The following is a 24,741-nucleotide window of genomic DNA, read 5'->3' as shown; positions in this document are numbered from 1 at the left end:
TTATGAGGTAACTCCAACAGCACAAGGGTATTGCCGCACCAATTGAGACTCAACGAAAGGTCATGATCATCTGGAAGCCTCGTGTCTTCTCACTAATCTATCATAGACAGTGTTCCGTTGATCATCCACAGTTATGCACTGTGAGACCCGTATGGGGAAGAGCATTGTTGTCATCGACGGTATAAGGAAATGCTAAATCATGTTTGTCGAAACTATGACTCTGAGACCAGCACTCTTTCTCTGTTCAATTGATGTCTATTTACTCAAATGATTTGGAACGCGGGAAGACGCAAAATATATAGCTAAAATAATATATTAATGGCTCCCAACATCAGGATTGAGCTCGTTCCATTATTGTTTATAGTCTGGGACCATTGTACTTCTGAAGTCCATATTCAACCTGAAGCTTCCTTTTTCATGTGCCGAGATGTGTTGTCGATCCTGAATGCAAGCCGGTTACCGGGATTGTCAAATCTGTAACAGGGGCTTCGGAGGGTTTTCTAAACTATAATAAATAAAGTATTCTCAAAAGGCTCAAGATGCAGGCCACGTAAGACCTCTTAGGGATCATGAATTCAAGCATCTTGCAGGAAAGAACTTTTGAATTCAGGTTGTCGGCTTATGCAGGTATTTCATAGTGTCCGCTGCTTTTGTTTATGTATCAATAAGCAGAATAGGCCAATGACAATCTTCAACATCCTGATAGGTAATAGCAAGAAGAGGTATTGTAAACGAGAAGGATAAATTCAAGTTGGTGAATGCAGGCAACAAAGACCATAAACCTTCATTTCAATCTCCTTGGATTCAATAGATTATAAAGCGATACTGTTTAAGTAAAATAATCTTGTTACTATCATTGGACTATAGAGATAGTATCACGGATTTACTGTGAGTTCCCTGTCATAGTAACAAGGTCTGAGATTTAAATGCAAATTACTGCTCGAGCTACTGCTCCTCCATGAGCTCATGTATATGTTGGTTCAAGAAGTACCCCTTCAGCTTCTCAGGCTCAACGTATCGTGAGCCCCGAATAGCGACCAAACACCTCTCTGTTCCGCATTCACAAGGGAACGACTGAGCCATTTCCCATTCCGCACTTGGATAGAACCAAGTCAGCTCGTCACCCCTGGCGATATGACGATCATCTGCCACGCGAACCTCCATGCGTGCAGTATCAACCACGAGATTAGGGTCGCAGGAGTGATTGATGAAGACAATGTCAGAGTTGAACTCCATGTGCTCATCGCGGCCAGTCTGGAACGAGGTCCAGGTAGCGCGGGGAGCATGAGTTGCCTCAGTGATTTTGGCAAATAGGGCTCCAGGTGGGAGAGAAACGAGGGATATGGCTGCTGATTTGAAGGGCTGATCAGATCGGACAACTTTGAGAAGATCAGAGTGGCTTTGGCCTGCAGAGGAGGGTCTTGCTTGAGGCAGAGAATTGTGGGCGTTAGATACAGCTGCGGCCATTGTGGATGATGAAGAATATTGGAATCAAGTGATATTGTGATGAGATAGCTTGAGAGTGCAGGGCTAATGGTGGTTAATCTGGCAAGATGATGCTGGTATTGTTTGGGATTTATACCAAGTGGCATGTTCAGCAACCAACATTTTTGGTCTCGCGGTACGTGTTTGGAGACAACAACTGAGTTTCGGCAGTTAACAAAACCCCCTGTAAGACCTGGAGGAAAGGACGTTGTTGAGAGAAGTTTGTCCGATGAAGTTTCCGACCTCGGGTCTCAAATTGTCACTCCGTACATTTTTCCTTATAGAACAGTCCGAAATAACCCTTCGACCAATTGCCTGATTGCCGAGCCGGGGTCAAGTTCCTCCAATCTGCTTAGGATTAGTGATGATCTTGATTAGAATAATAGCCAGGTTGCCATTCTTCCTTGTCATTGATGTAACTTCTCTCAAAGCTAGAAAGGGTTTTGACAATCAAGGTGTAACCGAGTTTGAGCGAGAAATATCACCAAACGACTACACCAGGATAATTTAAAAGAACTTTCAAAGTATTTACACTCTAAACCATGTATTAAAGAATGTCTATGATGAAAACACTTAACCTCCAGCTAATATGTAAAATCGAGAAATAAAACCATAATCATAAGCCCTCCTCTTATCAGGCAATCACTCGCATGTCGCGGCTATAGATTAAACGAGCTACAAGACCGCAAGCAGTACTAAGTAAGGCTGTTCCACCAAAATAGTACATGGCAGGCCGGAAAGGCACAATGGATTCTGCAACATCTGCATGCGTGACCTGAATAAGAGCCGCTGATATTGCATTTCCTCCCATTATACCTGGAGCCCATCCAGTGAAAAGCAAACTCAATGCTCCTGGCGCATCATCGATTGGTAAGTGGCGACCGACGGCGGTAGGAATCGCCACTGCAAAACCTCCATTTGACAGGCCGTTGAGAATGCAAAACAACAGAACTAATCCCAGGTTGGAAGAAAAAGGCCACACGGCAAACAGAGAAACCGCATTTACCAGAGAGGTAAAGAACAAGGCATTCATGGAGCCGACCCTATCGCACGCATAGCCTGTCAAGATTCGGCCTACCGACATACACACCAAAAGACAAGCAAGCGTGGCTATGGATGTAGAGTTTGAGAACCCAAGAGCATTGTTGATGTAGGGGAGGAAGAAGGTTGGTGCATATATGGGGAAGATCCCAACTGCGCCAGCCGCGAAATGCCATGAGAAGCAGGCATCTCTGAAGACAGACCATTTGACAGGATACTCTGGGGGAGCACCGCGATCCTTGATGAGTAGAGCGGTGGGTATGCCCGTAAGGAGGGACGCAATGCCCAATATCCGAAAGGTCCAAGCGACTCCAATGCCTTCAGTCAGATAGCCAACTGAAACAGCTCCAACGAGAGCCCCAAAACTGCCACCAAGCTTGACGATGCCATTCGCCAATCCAAGTCTCTTCTTGAACCATAATACCGGAAGAGTATTATACAAGGTGTCTGTGAAAGCTGATCCAATGCCATATGAGACTCCACAGGCGAAGAATAACCCCACGAGGCTTCCAACAGCCCAACTGCTCGCTAGGCAGCCGAGCCCATATATGACAATTCCAATCGTCATGCCTGCACGAGCTCCGATGATTCGAACTATTCGGATGGCGGGTATTCCGAGCGCGGGACCCAAGGCTACACCGAGACTACCGACGAATGACAAGGCGCTCAGCGAAGAGCCTTTGAGGGTTGTTCGAAGCAGAGCTGCCTGTAGGATACCCCAGGACCCGGCCCAGAGATTGATCCAGAATGTGTGAATGAAGCAAACAAAGATGATGACCCATCCGTATCCGCCATCTGGAGGCGTATCAGGATCTTCAGTGGGAGTATCAATCTCAGTAATGATTGGATCCGGGATAGCGATTGGGTCCAGTTCCATGGCTATAGATTGGGTGTTGTTGATGGCTTGGGTTAAGACAATGAGGTGACAGGTACGGAAGAATTGACTTCTTTGATACTGTGCTGCGATGGCTCCTTGGATAAAAAAAGGGAACTGATGTTGTGCAGACTTCGAGCGTGTACGTGGCTTCAGAGCTTACTAGATACATGTCCTCGTAGAAGACAACAAATCACTCTACACGTTGTATGAATACCACGCTACGTTCCTGGCCCCTCAATGAGCCTTGAAATCATTAATAAGCGAGAGGAGCTCTTGAATTGTCGAATGGAGGCCCCACGCGAGGAAAGATGCATGTTTCAATTGAACGTCCGAGACTCCATAAACACACATACTAATCCCTGTCCAACAACTGCCGTGTGCTCCGCACCTTTCTGACGGCAATTTCGGCCGAAAGCTTAATTCGAGCCGCCAACTTGCAGCATGACAACTGCCAATCGGAAGTTTGCACGCTCTCGGGCAGTAAATGCATAAATCTATCCACGTGAACTCGGCGCTATCTGTTATGCGGCCACGCCCGTCGGTATGTGAGTGCACCGAGAAGACATGAAAACTAGACAGGTCAGTAACAGCCCCTCCCATCTGGGGTTTAAAGCCTGTCCCTGGTGTTGCTGTTCCATTTCAATAGCTCCCACAATTACATGACACATCGCTTCACTTCCACATAATTTCATTATCTCAACAACCATGGCACCAGCTGGAGAACTCGGTAGGAGGCTCATTCCTTGCATCCTGGATGAGATGTCCAGAGATGAACCAGATCGAGTTATTTACTCCATTGCCAAGTCTGCCGACATTTCCAAAGGTTTCACCGAGGTTACGGCTCGCAAGTTTGCCAACGCAGTGAATAAGACCGCCTGGTGGTTGGAATCTCTTGTTGGTAAGAGTGAATCATTCCAAACCATTGGTTATATAGGACCACGTAAGTATCTTTGGCTTATACAGCATCAGGTGGATGCTGACCAGACAAGATGACATACGCTATTTCCTGCTGAATCTGGCCTGCGTCAAAGTAGGATACCAAGTAAGTTACGTTACCAAGCCAGGATAATGTCTCGAGGCTTTCATTTAACGGCTGATAACACTGCTCAGGATATCTTTTTGTCGCCAGGTAACAGCATTGAAGCTGCTTTGGGTCTCCTTGAGGCGACAAAATGTAGCCTTTGGGTTCATCCGGTCGATTACCCGCCGTATCCTTTGGTCGAGAAAATCCAGCAGACCTGGAAGCTGCGTATTATGGAGATTCCCACTGTAACAGAGCTCCTCGACGCGTCCAGCTCACCTCACTATCCTTATACCAAGACCTATGACGAAGCAATGGGTGACACGTTCTGCATCCTCCATACGTCTGGTACAACAGGCCTGCCCAAGCCCATCTATCTCAGCAACGGCTTGCTTGCTACCATGGACGCCGCTCGCATTCTACCGCCATTCGAGGGTGACAACGGCGCTCGTCCTTGGGCAACCTTGTATGAAAAGGGCGATAGACTCTATTCCCCTTGTGTACTTCTTCATGTAAGTCATGACAACTACATCGCCTTGGAGATGGTGCAACTGACTTTGAAGGCAGGGTCCCGGAATCTTTATGAACCTTTTCTCGACGTTCCTTTTTGACACCCATAGCGTGATGGGCCCTGTTGGCGTGCACCCTGACATGAATCTGCTCGCGTCACTTGCAGATCACGGCAACATTGATATTTGGCACTTCATGCCTGTGTACGTCAACGAACTGGGCCAGCACCCTGAAGTACTGCAAAGGTTCAAATCATCTAAGTTCATCGGAGCTGGGGGAGGTACGTTCTCACTTCACTTCGCCAAACACTCCGTTAACAAATCTCTTCTAGGCCCCGTTAGCGCAGAGCTTGCCGCTAAGGTGAATGAGGTGGTACGTGTTCACAATCTCTTCGGAACAACTGAAGGCCTCTTCATGGGTGACATGCTGGTGGAGAAGGAAGATTTCCTATGGGTTTCGTTCCACCCTTACGCCGGGTTTGAGTACACTGAAATCGAGAGGGGTCTGTTTGAGCAGCGCGCCGTCAAGAATGAACACTGGGCTCTGCATCAAGGAATCTTCCATACTTTTCCCGACGTGGAAGAATTCAACTTCAAGGATTTGTTCATCAAACACCCGACAAAGCCTAACCTCTGGCTCTACATGGGTAGAAGCAACGACATCATTTGTTTGGAAGATGCGCAGAAGCTGTCTCCCATCGAGACGGAGAATATGATCTGTGCTCATCCCAATGTCAAAGGATGTGTGATGGTATGTGAGCCTGAGGTTGTGCAGCATGATCTTGAATCGCTTACACATTTGACAGATTGGAAACGGGCAGAAGTTCGCTTGTCTAATGGTAGAACTGAAAGACGATACTCCAAGAGACTCAGAGACCATTGAAGGGCTGAGGAAAGGTCTTGGGGATATCATTGACCAAGCAGATCAGAACCAACTGCTGAGGGGCTACTTGAGAAGAGATTATATCATTATCGCAGATGGCAAACGACCACTTCCACGTACAGAGAAGGGAACCATCTCACGCCGAGCTGCTTTGAAGCTTTATGAGAAGGAAATTGATGAATTTTACCGCTTGAAGGGGGAGGCAACCGTAGGTGCTGGCCAACGTACAGCTGAGGGGGCATAGCGTATATCATGAAACACCAATTGAGGTAATAACATATAGCTTTATTTTGTTTATAGTTTGTTAATGCTCTTTTGTGTCTAGGCTAACATCATCTTCAAAAGCCGTGTGGTATCTAGCTAGGTTCATTAAGTGGATTCTCTACCATTCTACCCATAGCATAACATTCAGCCTTTGTGCCCTCTTCTGTGTGTCGCGAGCCGAAAGCTGACTCGATTTGGTCCTCTGTGAGGTTCTGAACCTCACCACCAATAGGGTGTCTGATAGAAACTGACTGCGGATTACGCAACCCGTCTCTCAATGTTTGAAGAGCATCTCGCCATGACCCTACTCTGATGTGAACTAAAAATAACGAAACCTCTGATCCAATGCCGAGAGCCGCAGCCAACGTTCCAAGTTGCATAATGGTGACGGAGATCTCGGTGAGGTGAATGGAGCGCAAGTCAGACCCCAGAGGCCACATGAACCCAATACCAACTGAGGCCGGAGCAGCGAGCATGGACTTAAGACCTAAGCTGTACCAAAATTCGCCAAGGTTTATATCAGCATGTGCTATGCATCCGGCGTTGAAGATTGCACCCAAGTATTCATTGATAACCTCCATCTCTCTCGCTGTCCTGATCGTATCGTTCTCCTCTCCATTCTTAATCCACGGACCACAACCGCTGCGGCACCGTGGCGAAAAGCTGAACTGCAAAAGGTCGAGTCGTTTGATGGCGTCTGATAACCTGCCCCGGTCATCTCTGCTGAGTTGCATTGTCGTGTAATCTGGCGCAGCTGATACGTGGATGGAGAGTTGATCGATAACTAGTGAATCCACTGCGCCCAGTGTTAGGGGAATATCCACGAGTAATCTCGTCGGAACCCCAGGCCAGATGAACTCGCTTTGTTGGATCCAGCGTGCTTCCTCCCATAGCATAGGCCGAGAAAGGACTTGCATTAGAATATTGGCTTGAGCTGAGGTGTCTTGTTCGTCAATTGGATCAAACTTGCGGCCGAGATCATAGTTGTTTTCAAGAACGCCGTCATGGAGCGTGACATGCCGGATATTTGGCAGTCTCGTCATGATCTCAGCTATCCCGAGTGCAAAGGCGCCGTCGCCATGCAAGAGTATCTGTGAATCGTATCTTTCTTTGTATTTTTCATAAGCATGTTGTAGGATACCCTTGGGATAGCTTGTCTCGTCTGCCCTGTTGCGCGATATAGATGGCTCTTCAGACTCATCATTATGCATATGTATGTCGTTGACAAATCGTTGTACCAAGCACTCAAACGACATTTGTCCGTTTGAGTTGATGCCAATTGGCTCATCGAAAATGTGTGCTCGTTGCCCCCATTCAGACAAAGTGGCTGCGGTGAAATTGTCAAGACTGGCCGCAATCCATGGATGGTAGAAATGCAACCGCACATTGACTTCGCATACTCCTTCTGCGATTCGAGGATTTTCAAGCACTTGTCGAAATAACTTGATACTCTCTGGACGGCTGAAATCTAAAGTGCCGCAGCGACGAACAGCATAATCGCTGCAGAGCAGGCAAAACCTCTGGCAGGTTAATCTCAGCCTGGAGATACTGTCATTCTGGTGCTTTCGTTCTATGCCTCTGCATAGCCTAACTACCATAAGCAAGACTTCATTGGATAAGGTTAGAAATCCTGAAATGTTCTCAGGCAATGCAGTCATGATGATGCTGAATGGTTTGTGGATAACCAAGAACTCATTTCATGTTCGCTCGAACGATACGGAGAAATTGAGATGCCGTCTGTTCCGTGGCGGGGAAAACTTAGGTCGCTTATTCTAAGTGACGAAAAGACTCAGGTAAGTTTAGTTTATTTTAGTAGATCTTTAGACTAGTTAATTTTGATACCCGGTTTAACGTCAGAATATTACTCCCCGGGGCCCAGCCCTCTCATTGGACAGAGCCAGGGTCGAGCTAGGACAACCTGCACTGGTTCCGGGTACCGTGAAGACTCAGTAAAATGGAATGGGGCTATGGAACTGATAAGCATATATCTTGACTAATTAATCTCATGAGATATTAGATCTGCTATTATCTTCAGTAGAAAAGGTATCTATAATACTGTTCTATTTTCCGGGGGTTTTACGGTAGTTTTGTGTCAGATTAGCTATGTGATTTAGTATTACTCAAAGAAAGTTATCTCAGCTTGTTCATATGTGAATACTCATGTCGTCGAATGAACACCAGACTAGCTTTTGAACATTGCCCTTCGGTATAGTTATCAGTGCTTCGTAGAGTAGACAGTTCGTTGTTCAGGAATTGACCATGTAAGGTGAATCAGCAGCCACTTGTGCTCAATTCAGTCGCCTCCCTACAACAACGCAAACCGTCAAATTCATCAACACACTCAATTGGAGTCTCAATAGCCACAACATCCCCTCCTGCGCCGAATCCCTCCGCAAATGAAGTTGATGCGGTTACATCTACTGGAAGACCTACAATGAACGGAGCCAAGCGCCGCGAGGCCCTTTCGAGTGGCTGTATTGTCAAGTGCATGCTTGATGCGTACTCCAATGAGGGCCATGCGCTTGCCGTACGCATGTCACCTAAGCTAGGCTTCTCTGACTGGTTTGCGTCCAATGACTTAGACGCAATCCTTAAGGGTGACTATGAACTTGTTGTCGTTCCTTGGTTTCAATATGATTTGCTCCTTCGCGACGATGTTGCCGTTGAAACCCCTCTGTCTGGTGGAAAAATCGATGATAAGTGTGCACTTGATGCCTTGAGCGCAGTTGAAGTAGCGGGCTACAAGGTTCTAGCCTGGCGACCGCACTGTGAGGAAGCAATACCCTTTATGGATCATGCGGGAGCACTTTGCTGATTATAGAACGCCCTCCTCACAAGAGCCCAGAAGAACTGGGAGACACTGTTGTAGACAGTGCTATATCTGACTTACGAAAGCACAGTTTGGAACTCAAGAAGAGACTCAAACAGCAAGAAACTGAAGAATTACGGCTCTGCATGCGGCATTCTAACGAAGTGCAACGTCTGCGCAAAGCTGCCTCGAGAAGTGCTGACCAACTACAACGATCTCGCAAGATTGTCCAGGAAAACGTAAAAGAACTCAGCTTTCTATACAGAAGGTGAAGGGTTGGGAGGTTGTTTATAACCTCGGAAAGAAGGATCAGCACTCAGCAAAGAGTCATGCAGCAGCTGATAACAAGAAGCCGCAAGACCTCGAAGATAAGATTCTGCGTCTTCGCGAGTTTGCATCATCTGAACTTTTGGAAGGGTTACTTAATAAGATGTCTCTTTCTGCTGAAAAAAGGAGGTCGAACTACCTCCAGCTCAAGGCCGCCATGCTATAAAGAAAGCTCGACTTAGCCAGCGCGTTAAGCGACTCAGATCATTTGCACGAGCGCTACGAAACCGAGTATGCTAGCAACGGCCAATCTCGACGTCTTTTGAAGATTGCTGGTGAAATGAAAGAAGGGTACGTTGAGATAGAGAAGGCACACATGGCGATATTTGAAGCGGAGGAGAAGATGGAAGCAGCAGAGCAGAACCTTTTGCAGTAATGAATACGTAATTGGATCTGGATCTCAAACGATGGCTCAGGACAGCCTTAGAATGTCTCGTCACTTCTGGCCATAAGAAACTATTTAGTACTAGAAAGCCTTACTACAGAGTTAAGATATTAAGGCACATAAAACAAAAAAGTATAAAATCTTAATATTACGTCCTTTAACTAAATTATAATATTATTATATTATATATCCTAAGAACTAAGATGACATTTACTTATTAAGCTTTCTTATTCATTCCAGTATTTATTATATACCTGCGCTTAATAAAACACAAGTCCCAGGTCCTCGATGACTCTCTTCATTTACTTATTCCACTTTGTTGAGAGTATAACCCGCCATATGAAGTAACAGAGTCTCTTGACTCGATACCATTATTATATGCGATGACGCACATGATTTGCGCTTCGGAGTAATTCCCACGTGAAGTATCGTTGTCATGACTCGAGCTATCCCATTAGCGTAGGTCTAGCAGTCTTAAGTGCAAACTCAAGCAACGCCACGACTCAGTGTTTCATCGACACTGCAACTTTCTCGACCAATCGCAATTGATGAAACGAATCACTCGTGAGAAATTGTTCCTTAGCTATCCTGAGCTAAGAGGCATAGTTGAACCCTTTTGGACTTTAAAGCTCCAATAGCCATTCTTTTGCCGATACGCTCAGACATTTATTCATCCTCGGATACCGGCTCGCAAAGACGCTTGGCCAGGATCGTCACCCAGGAAAATCCACTGCCGAAAGCCTGGGACCCAGCACATGCACCAAGATTGTCTCACTAAAACGATCTCCATCGCCCCTCTCCCCTTTTTGTGTCCCCATTCCCTGGCCCTGGTCCTCTGAGCTTCGCTTGTTCTCTTCAACTCTATGTCCGTTTTGAGATGCGCCTCTTGCAATGAGGGCAGGCGTTTTATCTGCGCTGGTTAGTTTGTTTGCATTTACTGGCCTGGGCAGCACTTCAACTCTTGACGCGAGTCTTGCTGAATGCGCGGTTTGTGATAAGTTCACCTTGTAATACTTGTTGCTGATTTGAGTAGCAAATATGTTTCCGAACGTTGATCAGCCCGGCCTGCAATGAGCTGAGTTGCTTCTGTACCTCCACTACCTTTCAGAATGACTTGATACCCTGCCTCAAGAGCCATTGCAAGGTTCCACAAGTCTTCGGTACGTAATAGACCGAAATCGGATTCTGGCCACCATAGATTGACTGTCCCAGCTTCGTTGCGATATCTCGACCAAACATGCGAGCGACCACTACGAGATCGACGGAATGACGCCTGGCCTTACCTTTCCATACACATTCTTTGCATCCTTTGTGCAGTCATTCGCGTTTACACAAAACTATTCATTGTCCGAAAAATTTCGCCCGAAGATTGGCTTTCATTCACTTCTCTGGTTATTTACATCGTATACTTTGGCATTGGACACCATGGTAAGAACCGAGTCATATGCTGAGAAACTGACTGATGCATTGCAGCGTTGATGTCGGCATTTGGGCAGGATATTTGGTGGGTCAACGCCGATGATCTATCCCATGCACTCAAGGTACTATACACTGCCTCCGCGTCTCAGTCGTTTAAAGCTAACTTGACAAGCTCTTCTGGATTGACTGCCCTGTCTACACTCTACTTCTCGGAATGACTAAAGTCACAATAATCCTGTTTTATATTCGTCTGTGCCACGTTTATACCTTGTTCTGCCAATTATGCTGGGCATGCATTCTCACCGTCAGTCTCAGCACAGGCGTGTTCATGTCACTGAACATCTTCCAGTGCGCACCAATACGATGGAACTGGGATCGATTTGGTGGAGAAGATGTCGACGTTTGGTGCATGGACTTGAACAAACTGCAATGGTCAATCAACATCACCAATATCATCTTTGATGTCGTTGTGCTGGTGCTTCCAATACCGCTCATATGGAAAAGTATGTCCAGCCACGTGTTGAGAGGATGCAAGCTTACATTGATAGCGAAATCAACCTTCCGTCGAAAACTCGGCATCGTCTTGATGTTCAGTCTCGGAGTCGTCGTCCTCGTTGCAAGCTGTCTCAAAATGCGATACAACGTTCTCTACGGCCATTCCAACAACATAACATGGGACTACATGGACCTAATGGTATGGGCCGGAATAGAAAGCTCTGTCAGTATCGCAGCCCCATGCTTGCCAACAGTTCGACTGTTTCTGCACAAAGTGTTTCCTACATCATTTGGGCGGATATTCGCATTTGGGTCGCATTGTGAAAGGACATTGGACCAAGAGATCAAGGCGGAAGAGGAGGAGGTTGTGCAGTGGGTGGCTGACGTTGAGATGACGAGGAATTCTGGACTTCGTGTTGCGAGACCGAGGCGAGCGGCGATAAGTTTGAGGGAAGGGTTTGAGAATGGAGTGAGGACGAAAGAGAAGAGGGCCATGACAGAAGCAAGTCGGATCTTGAAGAGCGTAGATGAGATACCGCTGTTTCCGTAGCTATCCGGTATTTATAAACATAATAAAACACTTTAGTCAGTAGTAATTCGATGTTATTGATATCTATTATAATTATCTGGTTTACAAATCGTTACTGCAAGTTCTTGGCGCTTGGATACATTTAGACTATCTTATCAGATGGGTTATGGAAAGACAGAGTTAATGTCACTGCTATTACAGGTTTTTAATAACCCCATTTACGGCGTCTGATCCAATAGTGGCACCTGCACCAAAAGTGATTGCGTGGCCAGCCCTTTTTGCAAAGTCTTTACCATGATGATGCTGTTGAGACTGTTAGGTATGCTTAAGTAAAGACTTGCGGGTAATAGATAAAACAAACCTCTTCATGTTCATGCGCTTCTTTGGGTTGAGGTGGTGGCGCTGACTGATCCTTCTTTTCCTGTAATCGATCAGTAAGGTGAATGTTGATTGTGATGGATCTAATGGAAATGCTTACTCCTTGGCCTTTTGTCTCGGGCATGATGTCTTTTGTTGAGTTTCTATCTTGCCGGAAGGGTGTTGATTAACCGCTGGGTCTGGTGCTGGTCAAGAGTAAATGAATCCGAAGAAACTCTGCGAAGTTTTATATACGACTCTAGTTATTATCTTGGGAATCTTTCAGCTGAGAACTGTCAGCAATGACGTGAATATGGTTTTTATGACGAGCACTATGTCATAGGTAAAAGGATTAGGGTTTGCTCAACGGCTAATCGGCAAAATCACATGAATTACAGTGCCAGTATGCGATAGTGCAAAGTGTATTATTTGGCAATATATACGTCACTCACTAATTTGCTCCACAATTGGGCCATCCATTCAGATTTCGCAGGATGTCAATTTGTCGCATGTTTTAGATAGATGTCTTACTATTCGTGCAGATCTGCAAAATACTCTCTGTCCTGAGATGACCGAACCAGCCACTCCTAGCACCAGTTCACTGCGCCTGGCACCGATTCCGGAGATCTCTGTAAATATTCATGCCCCTATTATAAAGAATCCAGTAAGGATAGTCGTCCTAGTTGATGCCGCGAATTTCAATCTTCATTCTCCGTAGCCAGGTGATCCTGCAGATCTCACATTTATACCCCGATGGTGGCCTTCTTGAGTAGAGATATCCGGCTTGAACCGGTCCCTCAACTGCAGCTTTACCATTGCCACGGTTGCGAACAGCCAGGCCAAAAGCAGGATTAATTTCGAGCCGTGACGGGGAGAGTTAGTCTTGACACAGCGTCTTTAGAATGATGAATCGTGTGAACTGCCGGTTTGGTCGTCGCCCCGTACGCCTGGTTTTCCCCCGTTCCGAGGTTGCGCAAATAAGCTGGATGTGCACCACCGGCGATGATCACACGGATCTTCATTCCCTTGCGGAAAACATGCGCGCAATCCACCAACACAAGACTCAGCGGCTCAGGACCTCTTGTAGGATCTAGTCTTTTGTAAACATCACTTATGCGGGTAGACTTTCCCCTGCTATCGACTTCGCTAAGCCGAACTAGAATATCAGCGTGTGGATTATCGGTGGAATGATGAAGTTCGATCAATGGTTTGCCGCAGACTTCTATATCACTCTCGAGTGGTGGGGTATCGAAGACCGCAACATCGGAGCGTTGTGCGAGCTGAGTGTCATTGTAGTTTGTGGGCTGGACATCGTCGAAAGGCCGAGGCATACCAATAGGAGGAGTTGCGTCATTAGGTTTGAATGTGAAACTTGAACTTGATGCTTGCTCAGGCTGTTCTTTGCTGAGGGCGTTTGGGGATAAGAAGAAGTCTCGCGTGGACGAAGCGGGCGGTGGCCAGCTGGTCAGATCTCGCCATTCATTCAAGCCTGTAACGAAAACTCGACATGGCGATGCTCTAGGAGCGGTGCCGCGACCGGCGAGATAGTAATCAAAGAACTGTAAACCTTCAATCAACGTTGGACCTCGTTGTGAGCCAAGGTGTGACCATGGACCGATGGTCAGAAAGGCCGGTGCTCCTTGTTCCACTAAACCGCTGTGCTGGTTCAAAATCATCGGCAGAACGCTATCGTTCCACCCTGTAGACTGCAAGATCGGAATCTTGGCCTTTTGCAGTGCGACACTCTGATCAGCCCTCGACCAAAACGGAGTGGACGTATCACTTTGACTGATTAATTCTTCCAGCCACGGGGGCTCCTTATTCTGCAAATGGCCCTTTATACCATCCATGAGAGGCAGAGAATCGTACACAGGCTGCAGTGTTTGAGGTAGCTTCCTGATATATGGCAAACCAGGAGTGATACCCCGCTTCGGAGCAGTCATCAAGGCTGCCCAGGCGATCATATGTGTTTCCATCGCTCCAGTGCCCCAAGTAAAGGCACCAAAGTCGACTGGGCCAGTACTGATGATAGCAGCCTTCATATCCGGCGGTGGGTCGGTCAGAATAGCCCACTGGGTATGTCCAAGGTAAGATCCTCCGTAAGTAGCAAAAGATCCCGTATACCAAGGCTGTTCACGCATCCAAGCAACAGTCGCAAGACCATCTTCTGCTTCATGAACTGCAGGTACGACGTCCTGACCGTCAGAAGGATCTGTGCCTCTACAAGCGGCGAGTAAGACCTGGTAACCTCGGGAAGCAAACATACGTGCGTTTCCAAGAGCCATGAGCGGTGCGATACCATAGGACGTACGGATGAGAATCGTGCCGCGAGGGGAAGTGGTTGGTTGATATAGATTTGCGGCGAGTTTCACATCTCCGATTGGGATTTGGATGAATTCAGTTGTGTAGCTGCTTGTTTCTCTAGGTAAGCCGGACCACCAGCCGAAGACGCGGTCGACGAAGAAGGTGATCCAACCGCGTTCAACAGGCGGCATGGTGTGATTGTGTGGTAGTTTGAGTGAAAGCTCATGGGGCTCACCCCACCTTTGTTAAGATGCAGATGGTGCTTTTTTGCATCATTAGTCGAAGATGTCGGAGTTTACGGATTTATATCAAGGCAACAGTTTTCAAGGACGGGATTATCAAAGGTGCATTGAAGTTAGTGCTGACGGATTACTGCTTGACCAATTGTTGAAGTCTCAAACCCCGCATTCGCGAAACATAATCTTCCGGCTCCGAGCATTGCCTTTACAAAAATATTCATCTCATCCCAAGAATGACTTTTTGGAACAAGCGAAAGCAATGGGACGAAAGGCTAGTAGGACTACGTCTCAGTGGGTCGGCCTTTCTAATCTCTCCGTCTCCGATCTTGTAGATAATTTTTAGTAATCTAAAGCAATAACGAGTCCGACACTTCTCGTAATAAATCCCTTCCAATTGTAATAAAGAGACTGTGATCTCGACCAGTGGATTGCGATCTGTGACTCACAGACTACCCTGGAATAAGAACTCATTTATCTTCTTCAACGCCTGCAAATCGCCCTCTACAGTACCCGATAGCTCCTTAGACACCCAGCCATTCGTATACCCTCCACCAAAGTCAATCAGCCATGCATCGTTCTTTTGGTCGACAAGGACATTATCGGGTTTCGCATCGCCCCAGACAATACCAGCAGCATGCAGTTGCTGAGCCCATGTTGGTCTGAGCTCCCTCGATGTATCCGGTTGTGCTGCGCAGAGCAAGATTCTGTGACCGCAGTCGATATAGTTCAAGAGCAAGCCAAAAGCTTGGCCAGTCTGATCTCGAACCAGGCCAATGAGTTGTGAGATTAGAAGCGACTCGTCTAGGTGGGCATCGCGTATGCTCTGGTATTTATCAAGCTCGTTCATAAATGATTTCTGGTCTCCACACCTCATGGGCTTGAAAAAGGCGCCCTTTCTGTTCTTTAAGAGAACTCTGGATGGTGTATATGATGGTGGTCCGTGAGTGTTCCTCTTCTTGGGCAGTTGAACGTCCTTCGGATGATAATGAGGCCAAGTCGCGCATTTCTCTTCTGGTAGTGGGATGCCGAATATGGGGGTTATGTCGCTGCTATCGTTAGACGGAATAACAACTAGCTGTTCTCCATCCCCTCGGATGGCATATTTGTCCGTCTCCAGGGAAAAGAAAGTGTTGTAGTGTCAAAGTTGAAGTTATCTCTGGCAGCTGTCTGAATTTAGGTAAAAGTGGTTCGATAATCCAGTCGTAAAGGTCTTCAAGAGTGTACCCATCGAGCTCGTAGTTGTCGGCAACTTCTAAAAAGAACAAATATTTGCTTTTCAGGGCCGGAGACTGGGAGAAGCTGTCTGCGGAGGCGGAAATAATGAACTGGCGGTAGTTGCACATTACCACCAACTCCGAGTCAGTATCTTGGCTACTGAAGCTGAATTTAATCTCCCTCCAATGAGGCGGTGCTGGCTCCTCTGAAGCCACATCCATCTTGTTGGGCTATAGAGGGGTAGAGAGGTGAGGAGGTTGGTTGAGGACAGGCTGACATTCTCATCCTGGAGCTGGGCGGTTTTCAGCCAATCAGTCCAAAGGATCACATGACAAGATCCAGCCGCCTATCCCTCTTCTCAATTCAATCACGCAGACAAAAAGGTTCAATTGGTCAATTTCTGGTCGATGTCTCTGATGTAAATGTTTAAACAGCCAGCAGATACTAACGAGTAGTGCCAATAATGGTCGTGTCTGACAGCAAATAAGCCGTGATTCAAAGTGCGGCGCTCATGCTGTACACCTGACATCTGTGAGATAGATGTGGCATGATTAATTCTATGGTATATAGACTACCCTGTAGATCGCTGGAATTTTTCAAGACTCCATTTCTTCAAGGAATCGCGTACGTGTCCTGGACCCATTCCTTTAACAGTACCAACGCGGAACGTCTTACATGTTGCCACGGCGTTTACATCACTATTAACCCATTTTTTGCATCAAGTGATAATTCATCACAGCATTCCTTATTGCACTTGTTCACCCCATGGATGGCGACAAACCTTAGGACTGTAGGCTGAAACAAGTGAAATGCACAATAAGTATCCGGAACAAAGATACTTTGGCGACGCTAGGGTAAAACAATTTGGACCCAGCCTTTTTCTTTTCGAAGTAATAGACGAATGCATCTCAGTTGTCAGCGCCGTCCTGTAAAGGCATTCATCCTCACCTTCAAGCAGAACAAACCAATCCTCAAGTAATAACATTTAAATCCATTCTTACGTGCTACAAATACAATGTCTGATAATGGGCCAACTACCAAGGAAAGCCGACACTATACCCCCCAAAGTCCACAAGTATTTCTGTCAAAGAGAAATTCCTCACGCCCTCAATATCAACCAGAGCAATTTACCCTCATAATCCTTCTCTTCTCGTCAACAATGCCCACCATCCAATCCTGTAATATACCCCACTATTCTCACCCAAAACACTTACTCCCCCTTCACCACTTTCTCCTCATCCTTCTGGATCGCATGAACAGCAGCGAACAAAGTCTTTACGAAAACATCATAGTCATACTTTGTAAACGGTATCGTTGCTTCCTCATCCTTATCATTGGTCATCTCTTCCGCCTTGCTGTCAACATGCTTCTCCGTGGCCAACCTAACGATCTTTTGCCGCTTCCCATGTTTCTTCTGCGCCTGTTCAAACCTTTTCATAATACACCTCTTGATCAGCTCGGCGGTACGTCTCTCACTTACTTGATCTTCGACATCACGAATGGTTGCCAACCACTTCGCCTGCATGTACTCCTTGAGGATCCTGTTGTTCAGCGCCTCAGCTCTTGCCTGTCCTAGTTCAAGTCTTAGAGTCTTGATTTCGGCTGCATCATTATTCTCACCCTGTGGAGTCGAAGACTGCCGAGATGGATAGGAGCGATCTGGATGTGTATTAGCTCTGAGAGGCAACACCTTGCCCTGGCGATCCATGAAAGGAGAATCACCCACACCATAGAATCTCCACGCCAAAATAACAGTCCCGGCATTCTCGATCAAGTCAAACGAATCCTTGTATAGGGAAAAAATCGACAAAGAGTCTGATCGCGGCTGACCATCTCCTGGATTGCTCCTCAACAGTTTGTAGTACTCCACTTCTGAGGCAACCACCATCGCCACCATGCCAGCTTCAATACTCTCAATCGGGCCTACGACGCAGAGGGAAGGAGTGATGTCGGTGAGGGCCATGAGGCGCACCTTGGTACTGTTCCTGTAGGCGTCGAAAATGCATTTGACAAGTGTGTCAGTGGAAAGAGGTGGCAGCGGACGTGGGAGAGCAAATATGCCGTCAAAATCCTGGATGATGAGGTTGTCGTCTCTGTAGACGTCGAGGCTCCTGGGAAACTCCATTACGGCGGCTGCTAAATGCAATGTATCGAAGGTGAGATGACGGTCTATTCTTTGAGAACTTACGGTCAGGTTCTGTTGCAACTGTGCGTGAGGAGTATATTCAAGCTTGCACTACTTCTTTAATACTTGTGGAGGCTGACTTTTGTATATGAACATCCTCCCTGTTCAGTCGTAGAACTATGATTATTTATTGTTTTCTCACGTGTTCATTTCTGCTAAAGTATGGTCCTCAAAGTCTCCAAGATCAATGGATTGCAGTCTCTTGAAAGAGTCAAGGAACAGGCACCTGAACAGATTCCCATTCGCACAATGGCATTGTGCTTGGCTGTTCGATCATTAGCGAGTTCAAACTGTCACCAAGGACGATAGTCATGTCGGCAAGACGAACAATTATCTCCCAAAGCATTTGTTTTTCTGGAAGAATTTGTCGACATCTCAAAGTTCTATCTACTGATAATAAATTCGTATGTAAGTGACCTAATTTGCAACCTTCAGTATGGGCGATGTCACCCTGCGATGTTGTCAAGGCTTCATTATTCCGAAGATTGACGTCAGAGGCGAGCTCACTGAAGGCGCTGAATGCTTCAGTGAGCTTCAGAGCTGATGATCTTAGCGAGCCAGCCAGAATTTGCAGCAATACCTCCGCATGTAAGCCAAGCCTCATCTAATTAAGCTTTGTTTAGCAGCACCTTTGCACTTCAAATTTCTGACGCTTTCGTCCTCGCTTTACACTTATTATCCTCGATATCCTGAAGCTCTAGCATTTAACATCAGATTAAACTCTCAACCGGTAACCCATCAGTTCTCCAGCATTAAACTCTGTCCTCCATCCACTTACCTTACTGACTGAAGGTGAATTAAGTACCACTTCAGATTGGTTAGTCATATATCATTCGGAGAATCACTTGAAACTTACTGAAATGGGGGAAGGGTTGTGGATCTGCTCCTTGACCATTATTCAAAGTTCATCTCACCTCAAACCCCGGTTTTCTTTATTCCTGGTTCTTGATTATCACCTCAAGGACTACATCTCCAAATCTGATTCATAGAGCGGGGGCTGAGCGTCGAGAGGCTCTTTTGCCTTCATACGGAAGCTGCGAAGAACAGCAGCAAGAGACCCCTTTTTAGTAACCCACTCATGAGGATAAGTGAGAACATGCTTAGGTGAGGCAAGACTATGCGTCCAGCAAGGTTCAGGCGCATTGGCCAGGGCAATGTCTTCCTGGGTCATTTGTTCTGCGTAAGGCTCCGGGATTTGCATGTGTAGTACATGAAGGAGCTGTAGCTGTCGGGCTCGGAGGCGAGTGCTTTTTTCGGAATTGTAAGTCATAGCGGCTTGCTCTTCTGTACACTTCGTAAATGATGATTTGAATGTACTGAAAGTAGAAGAGATAGAATTGTAACTCCTAAGAATTTATAGAGTTCAAACTCCATGTCCCATGGTCTAAAGCCTACTATTCTTTGTCGCTTGGTGAATGAGTTTTCTTTATGCAAGCCTGGTGAGTTGAAGCATTGGGCTTGACAAAGACTCTAGATGGCTGTTGTTTAATTCGCTTTTGTTCACTTCTGTGGTCAGAATGCCTCTTTGTCTAAAAGTGCATTGCATTTTCTTCACCGGAACCCTATACAAGGAATTCCAAACAAAGTCCTTAGCCTCAGCAATGAGAGCCTCTATTGACCGAAAGGCAATTGTGTCTTACTGCACAATTCACCGGACGGTTCAGTAATTGAATTCATAATACCTAGGCGTGAACGACGTCAGCATTGAGACTTACGTCCTTCTAAACCTAATGGCTCAAGCGAAATATGAATGGAACACAATCAGCGAGTAATCAATGGTAGGGGTTATTGGCTTGAAACTCTTGCAAAAAAGCAACCAAAAAAACCCCAACGATATACAGATTAGTAAGAGGGAGAGCCATTTACATTGGGCTATTGTGTTGGGTAGTTGGTATGCTGCCTGAAGCGTGTTTAAGAGTGTTATGTTGAGTTGATAGACCTGACAGCTGATGCTTGCATTACGCGCCTTACATTGTTAACTCGAGGCATTTATATAAGATCAGTTTAATGTAAACCCAAGTGTTGCTGGATTTCTTCTGCGGATCCACTGATACTCCTGGTGATGTAATGGGCTCTGTTGCTGACTAGGATACTCGATGGAAACGGGGTGTCGGGGCATATAGTTTTATAGAACTTCCGTAATAGCATCGCTATCCACTCCCTATATCCACTCTCTGGCTGACTCAGCGGCGACTATAAATTCCACCCAAAAACAGTATAGTTCTAAAGTGGAATAGTATGGTCATGTAGTGGAGCAAGCCTCGAGAGTCTTTTACCGGAAGTTGCCAGGGATCAGCCCAAAGCGGGTACGTTTTATTCTTCCATATACCTCTGGTCGCCCACTTTATCAATACCCGCAAGCCTCAAACAGCATATAAATTACAGCGAAAATCTTCAATTCATCTCTTTCATCCTCTTTCAACATCCTATTTCAATATCCTCATCTTCCTATCTTCACTGCTAGAGAGCCCCGAGATGTTATTGGATTTTGCATTTACCAACACATGGCTTATACCAGCCTCGCTAGCCACTTACTGGCTGGGTTGGCTTGTCTACACCCTCACCTTCCATCCATTGAGCAAGATTCCAGGTCCTTACCTCGCAAGACTCTCACGACTGTGGTATTTGCACAAGATCTGGACAGAGGATGTTGAGAAGCATGAAAGGGCCCTCCATGCCAAACACGGTCCCCTCATCCGCATCGCTCCAGATGAAATATCATGTTCCGAGTAAGTCACGACATGACCTATTGCACATAAAGGCTAATCACATGTGCTATTGGCAGCCCTGAGGCTTTTGCTAGTATCTACCGCTTCTCCAACGCTTTGGACAAAGGACGATTCTATGAACCTTACAATACAACCGGCTTCAGCCCCCATGGTGATGTCTTTTCGTGCAAGAACGACAAGAAGCACGGCCAGAGGCGCAGGATCACCAGCAACATCTACTCAATGACAAACGTAGCCTCGTCGGAAGAGTACATTGACTATTGCAGCAATCTTCTCACAGAGCGATTGGGTCAGTTTGCAGATTCGGGCAAGCCTTGTGATATCGGCGAGTGGCTTCACTGGTACGTAGATTGACACTCGCGAACTACGAGGATACGTTTCTCATTTGTTCTAGGTACACTTTCGACATTATCGGAGAACTGTTTTATGGACGTGCGTTTGGATTTATTGACGAGGGCAAAGACCAGAATGACTGGATAAAATCACTCGACAAGATGATCCCTTTTGTGTGCTTGATGGGTGTTGCGCCACCAATCCTTAGGCCACTCATTGGTCTCGGAACTATGATCTCTTCTGCTGGTAACGAAATCAGAAAAGGAGTGTAAGTCACAGAACAGAACCATAAATATAGTTGCTGACAGATTGACATAGCAAAAACATTGGCGAATCCTCTTCACGACTCATGAAGGAAGCATACGCATCGCGTATTGAAGCACCTCGAACTGACATGGCGCAGCAAATCTTTAGCATTTTTGAAAAGAACGGGGAAAGGATGGACTTCCGCTGGGGAGACGTCGAACAGGAGTCGTACGGTGCGCTCTTTGCCGGTAGTGATACTACGGCCATTGCTTTTCGCTCGTTGTTCTACCATCTCATGCACAACCCTGAAGCTTACAGCCGGCTTGAGATAGAAATCGACCGAGCTGTTGACGATGGCCTACTCAGTATGCCTGCGACGTATAAGGAAGCTATTAAGCTTCCCTATCTGTGCGCATGTATTAAAGAAGCTCTTCGTATCTGGCCTGGCGCACAGCTCTGTAAGTAAACAACCGATGCCGATAAAGGTATCAATCTGATCTTGGACATAGCTCTGCCTCGAACTGTACCCCCAGAGGGCCTGACTATCTGCGGTCAATTCATCCCTGGAGGTTATGTTGTTGGCATCAACGCCGCTGTGATGCACTTCGACAAGAGGGTGTTTGGGCAAGACGCCGATAGCTTTAACCCTGACCGATGGATGGACACAGCTCGTGCTAATTATATGGACAAGTACATGATGGCTTTTGGCGGGGGCACTCGTACATGCTTGGGCAAAAACATTGCCCTCATTGAGCTACATAAGCTGTCTCCTCAACTGATCCGAAACTATCGATTTGAGTTCTACGACCGGAACAGGACTCGGTGGCATACTAGAAACACCTTCTTTGCTCGACAAGAGGGAATTGTGGTCCGTGTTAAACACCGAGAGCATTAGATGGCCAAGGACTTATTTTCTCTTCGTTCATTTCAAGACTGGCTTAAGCAGCATGTCTGCTTCGAGTTAACCACTTGGCCCTGTAATTCTGACCCGGAATTATACTACCTAGCAAAAAGCAGGTTATTTTTCCAGCTGTTGGGACATGGAATGTCGCTGTATCACTACTATAAAACTCCGATGTAGCTACCAATTTATATATCTGTTATGTTTGCCTGGCCCCTTCTTCTTGATAAGTTTTGTTGCTTCCCTTTCTCTCTGACCTCAGTGACAGCTAGAATGCAATTTCGCGGGGCTCATGGGGTAAGATAAGACTTACGCCGCCACATTTGTACCGCCACACATAGTGTTCTCATCTCTTTCAGTGACTTCGCCCCCTTCTGCTGCGGAGAAAAGCTGTTCATTTAAATGACGTAAATAGCTTCTCGCTCTTCCTTTCTGCGCAGTCTAAGTTGTATGCAGCCACATTCGACTGGTTAGGGGTCTCTCTAAGAACTGCACTTTTTTCATGGCAGATACCGCCCACCCAATCCTCTGACCATACTGGTTGGCTTGTCTTCAGGGTCCTGCAGCCGGTCTTATTCACAGCGCAAGAGGCCGTCGTCCTTGTCAATGTGTATCGCCCAGCTGTTGCAGAGCAAGCCACCAAGTGCTAGTCTCTCCAGTTGATGCATTCACTTGCCTTCAAGCTTGCAAAGGTCCTACAATAACTGGTCGCGTCAAGCCACATATTGCTTCTGCGCGTCCCCCAAGCTTCTAGATATGTTCCATGCAGTCGAGCCAAGCAAACCAGGGGACGGCATCTGACGTAACGGTTGTCTGTACCCCACGGTAGTAAGACAGCCTATCCCTCACTCAGAAGTTCTTTTTTCTCTTCTAGAAACTTGCCATTTGTTGACACCAATTTTCTCTTCCCTTGCCCATCGATACAGAGTCTTTGCGCCCATTTACTTCTATTCAAGACCCAGCGCCTTTACTCACACACTTTCTCCCACTTCCTACAATGGCGGTCCTTCCCTTCACCCCAGGCATAAACATCGCCGTTCTAGTGGATGGTGAGCCGGCCAAAGAGTACCAACCCTGGGAGTTCCCCGAACTCTTTGACGCAACCATGAATCAAGGAATCCCCCACACCAAATGCTACATCAAGTCTCAAGCTGGAAGTCCTTATGCCATTCGCTTCAGGATCTCTTCTCTCTTCACATTCCTCGATGACACTGATGCTGTCACCATCTCCGTCTATGTCGATGGCAAGCCTTTCGATAACAAATGTATCTGAAAAAGCACGCTCGCTGGTGCATCGAATCTTGGCGTAGAGTACGTGACGAGATTTCGTATTGTCAGCGCGACTTTTCGGATTGCTCTTCCGAGTCATACAGGACAGTCTTTGAGGACATCCGACCTGGTAAGTCTACCGCGACCATCATTGATTATAAGATAACTAACATTAATACAGTGGATGAGGCTGATGGCGAGTCTGTCAACAGTGATCTCCAGCGCATCAAGACCTTGGGGACTGTCCAAGTCGCTATTGAGGTTGGGAAGCAAACCGCCCCTGTCCCGATGGGCGATGATGACTTCTGTGACGATAAGAGAAATGAGTCTCTCGCCATCGACAACAAGGCGCTTCTACTCAATGGTCATGTTCAAATCCATGGGACCACGTATGTTTGTGCTTGTAAGAGAAGAATGACACAAACTTGGCTAACGTGTTGCAGCTACACCAAGACAGATGAAACTCGTCGGATGACATACACCACTGTTGTTGTCGAGCAGCACCTCGGAAACTTCTTCTTCTTTTATTTATCTCCTCATATGTTACCTGTACTCTTGGTGGAATAACCTTGCTGATTTGCAGATTCTCCTGGGGCTCAGTTCTTCTTCCAACCTACATTCATCGACAGGTTTGCTGACGATATGATCCATATCCTCTCACTCCCAAAGGTGAAACACATGTTGAATGAAGAGGTTGACAACACATACATTGGCAACCAGTAGAGAATGGTCAATGAGCCGATGATACGGTAAAGGAAGATGAAGGTGAAATGAGTTGTTGGATGTAAGCTCGGGCTTACTGTTAGAGTGGTGGATCTCCTTGGCTAAGCCGGTTACTCATTTCTCTATTTTATTTCCTACTTTCTTTTGTCCTATCTGGGAAACGGCCTTGGTACTTGATAGAATAAATCTCATGAGG

At 46.5% G+C, this 24,741-nt stretch overlaps 13 protein-coding genes across 13 annotated transcripts; 5 read left to right on the top strand and 8 right to left on the bottom strand.

The window, feature by feature from the left end:
• Window positions 1-915: 915 nt before the first annotated feature.
• FOXG_14730 (uncharacterized protein) lies at window positions 916-1,528 on the bottom strand. Its single transcript, XM_018394791.1, has one exon. It carries the CDS (start codon window positions 1,465-1,467, stop codon window positions 946-948), a length of 522 nt encoding a protein of 173 aa, XP_018254352.1. The 5' UTR covers window positions 1,468-1,528; the 3' UTR covers window positions 916-945.
• A 591-nt stretch (window positions 1,529-2,119) lies between these two features.
• Window positions 2,120-3,403, bottom strand: FOXG_14729 (uncharacterized protein; the record flags this gene model as incomplete). Its single annotated transcript, XM_018394790.1, has 1 exon — window positions 2,120-3,403. One exon carries the CDS (start codon window positions 3,401-3,403, stop codon window positions 2,120-2,122), a length of 1,284 nt encoding a protein of 427 aa, XP_018254351.1.
• A 705-nt stretch (window positions 3,404-4,108) lies between these two features.
• Window positions 4,109-6,060, top strand: FOXG_14728 (uncharacterized protein; the record flags this gene model as incomplete). Its single annotated transcript, XM_018394789.1, has 6 exons — window positions 4,109-4,343; window positions 4,393-4,445; window positions 4,514-4,936; window positions 4,992-5,214; window positions 5,266-5,684; window positions 5,740-6,060. 6 exons carry the CDS (start codon window positions 4,109-4,111, stop codon window positions 6,058-6,060), a joined length of 1,674 nt encoding a protein of 557 aa, XP_018254350.1.
• Window positions 6,061-6,093: 33 nt separating this feature from the next.
• Window positions 6,094-7,591, bottom strand: FOXG_14727 (uncharacterized protein). The gene has a single exon (XM_018394788.1). The coding sequence runs from the start codon at window positions 7,334-7,336 to the stop codon at window positions 6,173-6,175; it is 1,164 nt and encodes a 387-aa protein (XP_018254349.1). The 5' UTR covers window positions 7,337-7,591; the 3' UTR covers window positions 6,094-6,172.
• A 923-nt stretch (window positions 7,592-8,514) lies between these two features.
• On the top strand, window positions 8,515-9,382 carry FOXG_14726 (uncharacterized protein; the record flags this gene model as incomplete). The annotated part of the gene is made up of 3 exons (XM_018394787.1): window positions 8,515-8,826; window positions 8,919-9,128; window positions 9,155-9,382. 3 exons carry the CDS (start codon window positions 8,515-8,517, stop codon window positions 9,380-9,382), a joined length of 750 nt encoding a protein of 249 aa, XP_018254348.1.
• A 1,062-nt stretch (window positions 9,383-10,444) lies between these two features.
• On the top strand, window positions 10,445-12,065 carry FOXG_14725 (uncharacterized protein; the record flags this gene model as incomplete). The annotated part of the gene is made up of 6 exons (XM_018394786.1): window positions 10,445-10,588; window positions 10,635-10,761; window positions 10,814-11,029; window positions 11,075-11,142; window positions 11,193-11,523; window positions 11,569-12,065. The coding sequence occupies exons 1-6, from the start codon at window positions 10,493-10,495 to the stop codon at window positions 12,063-12,065; spliced, it is 1,335 nt and encodes a 444-aa protein (XP_018254347.1). The 5' UTR covers window positions 10,445-10,492.
• A 47-nt stretch (window positions 12,066-12,112) lies between these two features.
• On the bottom strand, window positions 12,113-12,726 carry FOXG_21619 (uncharacterized protein). Its single transcript, XM_018401961.1, has 3 exons — window positions 12,523-12,726; window positions 12,406-12,465; window positions 12,113-12,347 (listed from the first exon to the last, which is right to left on the bottom strand). Exons 1-3 carry the CDS (start codon window positions 12,544-12,546, stop codon window positions 12,240-12,242), a joined length of 192 nt encoding a protein of 63 aa, XP_018254346.1. The 5' UTR covers window positions 12,547-12,726; the 3' UTR covers window positions 12,113-12,239.
• Window positions 12,727-12,814: 88 nt separating this feature from the next.
• Window positions 12,815-15,046, bottom strand: FOXG_14724 (uncharacterized protein). The gene has a single exon (XM_018394785.1). The coding sequence runs from the start codon at window positions 14,894-14,896 to the stop codon at window positions 13,253-13,255; it is 1,644 nt and encodes a 547-aa protein (XP_018254345.1). The 5' UTR covers window positions 14,897-15,046; the 3' UTR covers window positions 12,815-13,252.
• Window positions 15,047-15,331: 285 nt separating this feature from the next.
• On the bottom strand, window positions 15,332-16,411 carry FOXG_14723 (uncharacterized protein). Its single transcript, XM_018394784.1, has 2 exons — window positions 16,169-16,411; window positions 15,332-15,990 (listed from the first exon to the last, which is right to left on the bottom strand). Exons 1-2 carry the CDS (start codon window positions 16,378-16,380, stop codon window positions 15,387-15,389), a joined length of 816 nt encoding a protein of 271 aa, XP_018254344.1. The 5' UTR covers window positions 16,381-16,411; the 3' UTR covers window positions 15,332-15,386.
• Window positions 16,412-17,369: 958 nt separating this feature from the next.
• On the bottom strand, window positions 17,370-18,284 carry FOXG_14722 (uncharacterized protein; the record flags this gene model as incomplete). Its single annotated transcript, XM_018394783.1, has 1 exon — window positions 17,370-18,284. One exon carries the CDS (start codon window positions 18,282-18,284, stop codon window positions 17,370-17,372), a length of 915 nt encoding a protein of 304 aa, XP_018254343.1.
• A 1,024-nt stretch (window positions 18,285-19,308) lies between these two features.
• Window positions 19,309-19,614, bottom strand: FOXG_14721 (uncharacterized protein; the record flags this gene model as incomplete). Its single annotated transcript, XM_018394782.1, has 1 exon — window positions 19,309-19,614. One exon carries the CDS (start codon window positions 19,612-19,614, stop codon window positions 19,309-19,311), a length of 306 nt encoding a protein of 101 aa, XP_018254342.1.
• Window positions 19,615-20,819: 1,205 nt separating this feature from the next.
• Window positions 20,820-22,547, top strand: FOXG_14720 (uncharacterized protein; the record flags this gene model as incomplete). Its single annotated transcript, XM_018394781.1, has 5 exons — window positions 20,820-21,073; window positions 21,106-21,414; window positions 21,468-21,674; window positions 21,725-22,110; window positions 22,162-22,547. 5 exons carry the CDS (start codon window positions 20,820-20,822, stop codon window positions 22,545-22,547), a joined length of 1,542 nt encoding a protein of 513 aa, XP_018254341.1.
• A 1,051-nt stretch (window positions 22,548-23,598) lies between these two features.
• On the top strand, window positions 23,599-24,487 carry FOXG_14719 (uncharacterized protein). Its single transcript, XM_018394780.1, has 3 exons — window positions 23,599-23,952; window positions 24,004-24,211; window positions 24,266-24,487. Exons 1-3 carry the CDS (start codon window positions 23,817-23,819, stop codon window positions 24,387-24,389), a joined length of 468 nt encoding a protein of 155 aa, XP_018254340.1. The 5' UTR covers window positions 23,599-23,816; the 3' UTR covers window positions 24,390-24,487.
• The last annotated feature ends 254 nt before the right edge of the window (window positions 24,488-24,741 follow it).

The sequence above is a fragment of the Fusarium oxysporum genome, chromosome 12 (genome assembly GCF_000149955.1).
Source record: "Fusarium oxysporum f. sp. lycopersici 4287 chromosome 12, whole genome shotgun sequence".
NCBI classification, from domain to species: Eukaryota; Fungi; Ascomycota; class Sordariomycetes; order Hypocreales; family Nectriaceae; genus Fusarium; species Fusarium oxysporum.
Note: the sequence above shows the minus strand (reverse complement) of the source record. Positions and strands in the feature narration are given on the sequence as shown.